Source organism: Talpa occidentalis, unplaced genomic scaffold (genome assembly GCF_014898055.3).
Source record: "Talpa occidentalis isolate TD23 unplaced genomic scaffold, MPIMG_talOcc4v2.1 talOcc4.9, whole genome shotgun sequence".
NCBI classification, from domain to species: domain Eukaryota; kingdom Metazoa; phylum Chordata; class Mammalia; order Eulipotyphla; family Talpidae; genus Talpa; species Talpa occidentalis.
Genome location: NW_023605305.1, coordinates 33,812,923 through 33,821,506, shown reverse-complemented (window position 1 = coordinate 33,821,506; position 8,584 = coordinate 33,812,923). Strand labels below are relative to the sequence as shown.

Below are 8,584 nucleotides of genomic sequence, written 5' to 3'. Positions count from 1 at the left end.
GAAAGCGGGGTAGGGAGGTGTGACTTTCTTATTCTTTCCACAATCGTCCTTTCTTACGCTATTTTATATTTCCATGAGAAAGAAGCATAAATAAAGCAAGCCAAACTTTGCAGAATTGCCTACGAGGAGGGACAATCTCAGCTCTCCCACCACACCCCGGGGTCTGTTTCTTTGGGATCCCGAGCCGCGCCCGCAGGAGAGGCTGCAGGGCGAGCGGACTCTGCAAGCTGCGCCACCGGGTGTTGCTGTCTCTTTAAGGAGGCGGGGCTAGAACGGAGGAGGCGGGAAAGTCCCGCCCCCGGATATCCTGCTTCCGGCAACCGGGAGGGACCGGAACCGACGCAGAGCCTCTGAGGCCGGACCTTTACCCCGACTGACCAGACGCCAAACCCCCCCGAGGTGAGGCGGCAGAGTCTGCGGGGCCCACCTGGGACGGAGGGGCCACGGGATCTCCTGCTCGCCGGGCCGCCGCGGCCCAGGTCCTCCTCCCTCTTCCTAAAACACCGCTTCTGCTTCTCGGGCAGCTGTTGCCCAGCCCAGCCGGGGCTCAGGGGGGCCCCCGGCCGCAGAGTCCCCAGCACTCCTGAGTCCCCAGCCTACTAATTGCTTGGCTGTGCACTAAGCGTCTTGCACTCACTGCCTCATTTACTGGCCCGCAACACCGTGTGAGTAGGCACCATTATGAACCCATTTTACAGATGAGGAAACTGAGCCCCCGAGGAGCCCACAGTCACACAGCGAGAAGCGGCAGAATCGGGAATCAAACCCAGGTCTGTCTGACCCCAGAGCCTGTGTTCTCTGGCTGGGCTGCCCTTCACTGTCCTCATAGCCACCTCTCAAAGCCCAGCCTTCCTTTTTTCATCCTTTCATCTCCAGGCTGCCCCTGGTCCTTATGTTCTCAGTGAGATTGGGCTTTCCCAGGGTTTTGGTTTTTTTTTTAATAATGGTTTTAATATTTCATGCTAAATGGTTATCTTTACATAAACTTACCAAGCCCCGCTAAAATGGGGGGAGCAATACTATTTCTAACTTTGAAATAAGATTTGGTTGCAGATATTTTATCCTGCTAGCCTATTAAGTTGATTTATTTTTCCTTTTTAGACCTCTGCATATTTTCTTCCTAAAATTGGGAGAAGACCCACTGGCTGAATGGCAACTGTAGATGACTTGCAGTTTGAAGGTACATCAGTTGGATGCCCACCTTTGTCTTTTTTTTTTCTTTAAAGATTTATTTATTTGTGCATACAAGAGCTGGGGTACAGACCAGAGATGGGGTGGGGGGGTGAGAGGACTCACCAGAGACAGAGTAGGGAGCAGAACAGGCAGATTGACTGAAATACACTGCTGAGGGGAGCAGCGGGCTAGACAGGAGAGGTCTGCTGCACCATATGGGTTGCTCCCTGGCCAGCTGGGTATCGAACCTTGCTGCAGAGACTGCGATTGCTTCTTAGTGCGGTGCTTAACCCCTTGTGACACCAGGGAGGCCCCCCACCTTTGTCTTTATGATTAGTATTTCTGCAGTGACAGCAACAGATTTTTGTTGCTATGTTGGTACATATTTTAAAGAAGTTTGTTTCAAATAGCTTGGTAAAAGAATGTTGGTCACCCAGGCTTTTCTGTTTGCTCATATCAGCTGTTCTTTTTTTGCCAAATAGCCCTTTAGATTGATAACATAAATTTAGTACAGTGATTCAGAAAATGTGTATAGAGTGCCTGGTTTAGTTCAATAAATATTGAGAACTTGCTTTGTACTTAGTACTGTATTAGCTACAGGAGATAAAAAGATAGGGTAGAAGTTTTTACACTACTGGAGTAGATCAAAGTTTTAAAAGATAGTTATGAAGAAATGTGATCTGGTATTCCTACATTGAATTAATACGTATATCATGAGTGGGGCTATGAGCCAAGCTATTGTTCTATTTATCATGATGTGTACAAAGTAGTTTCTTCCCTTATGAAATTTTCAAGTCTTGTGAGGGAGATACTCATTTGCTAAATAATCACTTAAATATGTATCTGCAAACTATGAAAGAGTTGGAGGAAAAGTTCACCACTCATAACTCAGAGTCTGATCTGGGCTAGAGATTCACAAATGCTTATTTGCCTGGTAACACTTGTTTATAGCTATATGTCAGGCACTGTTCTAAGTCTTTACAAATATTAACTCATTTAATCCTATGTCAATTTAGGAAATAGTTACTTTATTTTCCCTGTTTTACCCATGAGGAAACTGAGCCACAGAAAAATTAAGTAATTTTGCCTAAAAGTCACATTGTTTAGCAAGTGGTAAAGTAGGGTTTGAACCCAAGTAGTCTGGCTTCACAGCTTATGCTCTTTCACTGCTACCTGAGGAAGAGTGAGGATGTTTAGTGAGAAATCCCTTCATTAGCAAATACTGTCCACTCCATCTTCAAAATACATTTAACACCTGACCTGGCACCGTCTTCTCTCCACCATAGCAACCCTTTAAAACTAAGTCAGATTATGTTATTCCTTCAACATCTTCCAGTGGCTCTTCTCAGTAGGAGTGAAAGCCAGGGCCTTTTCTGTGCTTAGGAGATCCTGCATGATCCAGCCCTCAACTGCCTCTGTTTCATCTCTTGCTACTTTAGTTCTTTCTCTCTGCCTTACCTGCATAGGCCTCATCACTGTTCCTCATAGACACTAAGTACATTCGCAGTTTAGGGCTTTTGTGCCATCTTTCTCTTTGGATGTACTCCAGAGAGCCCCATGACTTGCTGTCACTCTGTTCAAATCTCACTTTATAGAGAGACCTTCCTTGGCCATCTTATCTGAGAACAGTGTGGGAAAGTTCAAGTGTAGAGAACAGCATGTGCAAAGTACCTGGGGAGGAAGGAAATTTGTTTTGTTTTTTTTTTTCCCCCAAGTAATTGAAATTCAATGTACCAGAGCACAGATGATGGGGAATGCTAATACAAGGTGAGGTTTGAGAAGAGACAGGAGCCACATCAGGCTGGACTTTATAAGCCATGTTATGGACTTTGCTCTTTAGAAAATAACACAGGATGCTGTCGGGATGATGGAAGGCTAACTCCCAGGAAGAATGGTAGTTTTCAATGTAAAAAAGGACATCAGGACCTTTCAAATGGAAGAAATTGTATTGGTAAAGGAACAGAAGAAGCAAAACAGGATAGGACAGACCAGAATATACAAACAGAAAATGTTGATGACAGAAAGAAGAAACACACCAATCTTGACCTCAAGTTGCTGAGATGGACAAGAATAACTGATACAGACTAGACAGTCTGGGTAGTCATCTTGTGGGAGGTACATACGTCCTACATTCAGATCAAACTATGCCGTCTGCTGTTCCTCAAACTTGGTATACATTTTCTGTCTTCTGGGTCTTGCTCATCCTTTCCCTTTGCATGAGATGCCATCCCCACTACTTTGGCTATTCTAAGGCATCCTCTACAAGAAGCCTTTCGTAATCTCATCTAGATGTGTTATCATCCTTCATGGAATTCCTCTTAGGCCTTTGTATGTTGGCACTGACTTTCCTTCTCTTAGCATGCCCTTCCTTCAGGTAAACTACTGTGTTTTCAATCTGATTCTTAAATATATCTTCCTTTGTGTCCTTCAGGCAAAGTTGTGCCCTTTTTTTAAAATGCCCTTACCCTGTCCAGCCAATACATGATAGCAATGTTGTTGTAGCTATCTATTATTATCTCATATCCTTAGCATTTCTTTGTAAGACAGATATTATCTACACTTTGTAGTTGAAACAGATGCAGAGACAAGGAGTAATTTGTCCAAGGTCACCAAGTGTCAGAGCCTTAACTTATCAAAGGACTATCTCATTCCAGAGCCTCTGCTCCTTTTGCAATTAAAACACTGGAGTCTGAGGCTTGAGTAATTGGTATATATTAGCCACCTAATTAATTTCAGTCTTCTTAGTTCTCTCTAAAAAACTGTCTCCAAAGCTGATTAGATAGTAAGGTTGGGCTCAGTGGTCCAAGAGCCCCATCCTGCTAGTTGCAGGATTGTAGTGTGGTGATGGTGCCTTTCTTTAGTCCTTCTCAGGTTCAGAGATGCACTGAATTGTATTTCAGGGCAGCCAAGTAAAGCTTATCAGACTGACCAGAGACAGGAAATCTCATCATTGCTGGTGGACGTGAATAGGTGAAGTTCTTTGGGGAAGCAATTTAGCACTGTTGCTCAAAAGCCTTAAAAATGGTTTGCACCCTTTGTCCTAGTGATCATACTGATAGATGTCCATCTTAAGGCAATAACCCAAAAAGCTTTCTCCCCACAGATTCTCTTCACAGTATTTGTAATAATGCAAGTGGAAATCACCCTAAATATCCAATAACATTGGAATAATTGTGTAACTTAAGGTACCTTTTTCCAAATTTTCAGATAATGGGATATTATGTAGCCATGTAAATGCAAAAGACATTTATGTGGAAAAATCATTTTTATATAATCCCAAGTAGGCAGAGCAGGATACCAAATTGTCCATATAGTATTATCACAACCCAAATCAGTACTTGGCACATCACAGGCATGTAGTAGATACTTGTTTCATGAATGAATGACCACCTCTGACATGAATCTTAACCATATAGAGAAAAGGAAATATACCAGATATTAATGGTGTTTGCCTTTATGTGGTAGAACTGAGTGGTTTTTATTCTATAGTTTCTACTTTAATTTTATCCCCATATTTTCTATAGTGATTTCATAGGACTTACTGGAAAAATTAAAATTTTTTGAGTTTGGGCCTCCATGGTGGCACAAGGGGTTAAGATGCAACCTATGAAGCTATCCGCAGCCTCTGCAGCACAAGTTGGATCCCTATCCCTGGCTGGCCAGGGAGCAACCCACATGGTGCAGCAGACCTCTCCTGACTCACCCGCTGCTCCCCTCAGCAGTGTATTTCAGTACATCTGCCTGTTCTGCTCCCCACTCTGTTTCTGGTGAATCCTGCCACCCCCCCACAGCTCTGTCTTATACCTCAGTTTTTGTATGCATAAATAAATAAATCTTAAAAAAAATTTTTTTTGCATTTGAATCAAAGAATAGAGGTTTAGATTGGGTACTTGCTATGGGACAGATACTCTGGTAAGGACTTAACTTAGGTGATAATCCTAACATTTGCAAAATTCTTTAAAGTAAATATTCTCCCTATTGCATAGATAAGAACAATGAAGTTTATAGAAGTTAAGTCACTTAGGTTTATATAGTTAGTAAGAAGCTGAGCCAGGACTAAAATCCAGATCTGACTTCAAATTCTGTTATTTCTGTAATCATTTTTCTAAGTCAGTTTGTTTTCAAGATGAGATTCTTTTTAGAGCCTTTTTCCATTTATATGTAAAAGTTTAGCAGTTCCAGTTGGTGATCTCTAATGCCCTTGTGCGCTAATCAATTTCAGAATTTGGTGATACAGCTACTTCTTTAGTAGCAAACCCTGATGCCACCACAATAAGCATTGAGGACCCTGGCGAAACCCCAGGATCTGCAAGAAGCTCAGGGAGAGAAGAGGATGATGAATTGCTGGGAAATGATGACTCTGACAAAACTGAGGTTTGGATTTGTCTTGAAATAGTTCTTTTTTTCTTCTAATTTTAAAAAGAAAAAAAGATTCTTCATACATTCATTCATTGTCTCCAATGTGCCAACTAAAGTGCCAAGCAGTGGCTACATAAAAACTCAAAGGTGGCCTCTGCATTTGGGGAAAGTAGGGGAAAACATCTTGGGAAGCACACCAGTAGAGGGGAACCAGGGTTGTAGGAGCAGTGGGGGCTATGGAAGACTTCCTGGATGTACTAACATTAAGATACTCCTCTAGGCAGTAGCCAGAGGAAGTGAGGAAGGATTGGCTAGCAAAGGGAAGCATTTTTGGCCAAGTCACTATGGCATGAAGAAACATGGTACAGGTAGCCTGTCTCATCTTCACGTATGTTGGGAACAAAATATTGGTGAATCTGGGAGATGAGGCTGCACAGATAGGCAAGGACTCAACCCAGTAAGTGTGAATTGTATTCTGAAAACTTTTGGAAGCTGTTGAAAGATTTGTACACAATGTGGCCAGATATGTTTAAAGGTATTTGAGATATGGTGATCATGGGCAGTATGAATTGGAGGGGGCCAGACTGGAGGCCAGAAGACCAAGTAGGAGACTGTTGAAGTGGTCTAAGCTAGAGATGATGAAGCCTGAAGTAGAGTTGGGTACAGATGTTTAGGGGGCTAGCTCAGTAGGACTTGTTGGAAAGGGGATGAAAGAAAGAGGGAAGGTTTGAGGGAGCCTTCTCAGTTTCTGGATGGTAAATACCAGGTAGCTGTTTTTGATCACAAAATTTATTTCCATGTTTCAACAAATCGTATTTCTAGTCATGTTTTATAAATAGAATCATGATTATAATAAACTAGATAATAGATCAGTACCCAGGTTATAGCGCTGGGTTCACAAGCTCATAAAAATAGTGCAGCTCTTGGGTATAAGTGGCTCTTTGTGCAACTCTATGAAATATCAAAGTAAGTACCAAATTTTATGCTAAATTAAATCACTGTATACCAGACATTGTAACAAGACCTCAGTTTTAGGAGTCTGCTTTTGAATTCTGCTCCAGCCAATGAAAACAGGTGTGTGGTCTTGGGTAAGGTTCTTTACCTTCCTAAGTCTAGATTTCCTCATCTGATATATAAGCACATAGTATGTTGAGTAATATAGTATAATGTCATTATTATCATCGCAATAGCTAGTGATTATTCAGTGTTTTATAGTTGCCACTGACATTTGAAGTTCCTTACTTGGATCACCTCATTTAATGCTCAAAATAATTCTATGTGTCAAGAACTATTCTTACCCTCATAAATGAGAAACCTGAGGCATAGAGTTTAAGTAACTTGTCTCAAGTTACTTGCTGTTGTGGGGGGCAACATTATATATGTTAAGTGGTTATTAATGTGGTTAATACCTTGAGAATCCAGAAGCAATTATTAGATTACTAATAGTGCTAAATGTATTACTTAGAGTTCTCTAGAGAAATAGGACCAGCAGATGTGTGCAGAAATAGATAAAGTTCTACTTTAAAGAATTGGTTCTTATAATTTTGGATGTTTGTTGCATCCAAAATCTGATGGAGGAGACCGGCAGACTGGAGACTCAGGAAAGAGTTGGAATTTGAATCCAGAGGTATGCTGCTGAAGGACCAGGGAAAGCTGATATAGCAGATGAAGTCCAAAGACAGTCTCCTGGAGAAGTCCCTCTTATTTGGGGAGGTCAGGCTTTTGTTTTGTTCAGGCTTTCACCTGATAAGCTGAGCCCCACCCACATTTTGGAGGGAAATCTGCTTTACTCAAAAAATCCACCAATTTTGGGAGTGCAAACTGGTCCAACCACTATGGAGAGCTGTATGGAGATTTCTTTTTCTTTTTCTTTTTTTTTTTAAGATTTATTTTTATTTATTTATACAAGTACTGGGTACAGTCAGAAGCGCGGGAGGGTGAGAGAATTCACCAGAGCCAGAGCGGGGAGCAGAGCAGGCAGAAGGACCGAAGTACACTGCTGAGGGGAGCAGCGGGCGGCAGGAGAGGTCTGCGCGCCATGTGGGACCCTCCTCCGGTGGTCGGGGAGCAGCCGGGGATCGAACCGGCGTTGCAGAGGCTGCGGGCAGCTTTGCAACCCAGCGCTCAACCGCTGCGCCACCGGGGAGGCCCAGTATGGAGATTTCTTGACCTACTAAACATAGAGCTTCCATATGATCCAGCAATTCCACTCCTAGGTATTTACCCAAAGGACACAGAAACATCAATTCCAAAGAGCACCTGCACCCCTATGTTTATAGCAGCACTATTTACAATAGCTAAGCTTTGGAAACAACCCAAATGCCCAAAAATAGATGACTGGATCAAGAAGATTTGGTACATATACATCCCGGAATATTACTCAGCATTCAAAAAAGATAAACACATGCAATGTGCAGCAACATGGATGGCGCTGGAAGGGATCATGCTCAGCGAAATAAGCCAGAAAGAAAAAGAAAAATACCGGATGGTCTCACTCATAGCAGGAATCTAGAAAACTTAAATAAGGGGCCAGGAAAAAGAATAACTATAAGAAAGAAAATATCAGGCCTCCCCGGTGGCGCAGCGGTTGAGCGCTGGGCTGCGAAGCTGCGCACAGCCTCTGCAGCGCCGGTTCCATCCCCGGCTGCTCCCCGGCCACCGGAGGAGGGTCCCACATGGCGCGCAGACCTCTCCTGCCGCCCGCTGCTCCCCTCAGCAGTGTACTTCGGTCCTTCTGCCTGCTCTGCTCCCCGCTCTGGCTCTGGTGAATTCTCTCACCCTCCCGCGCTTCTGACTGTACCCAGTGCTTGTATAAATAAATAAATAAATAAATAAACAAACAAATAAATAAATAAAATAAATCTTAAAAAAAAAAAAAAAGAAAGAAAGAAAATATCAAAATCAACAAACAACTATGAACCAGAGATACTCTATGGGGGATGGGGGGGGCAGGGAAAGGAGGAGTTGGGGTCAAAATAAGGGGGTTGTAATTGTATGGGGAATATAAAAATAAAATTTAAATTTAAAAAATTGGAAGCATCTGAATTAAAAA

General features: G+C 42.6%; 1 protein-coding gene across 1 annotated transcript in view; it reads left to right on the top strand.

Annotated features, from left to right (window-relative positions):
• The first annotated feature begins 406 nt into the window (after positions 1–406).
• The window catches only part of YIPF1 (Yip1 domain family member 1), a 30,621-nt gene continuing 22,443 nt past the window's right edge, over positions 407–8,584 (top strand). Inside the window, exons 1-3 of the mRNA XM_054690991.1 lie at positions 407–770; positions 1,102–1,180; positions 5,396–5,547. Of these exons, the coding sequence (XP_054546966.1) occupies positions 1,150–1,180; positions 5,396–5,547 (183 nt within the window). The 5' untranslated portion in view covers positions 407–770; positions 1,102–1,149. The remainder of the gene's footprint in view (positions 771–1,101; positions 1,181–5,395; positions 5,548–8,584) is intronic.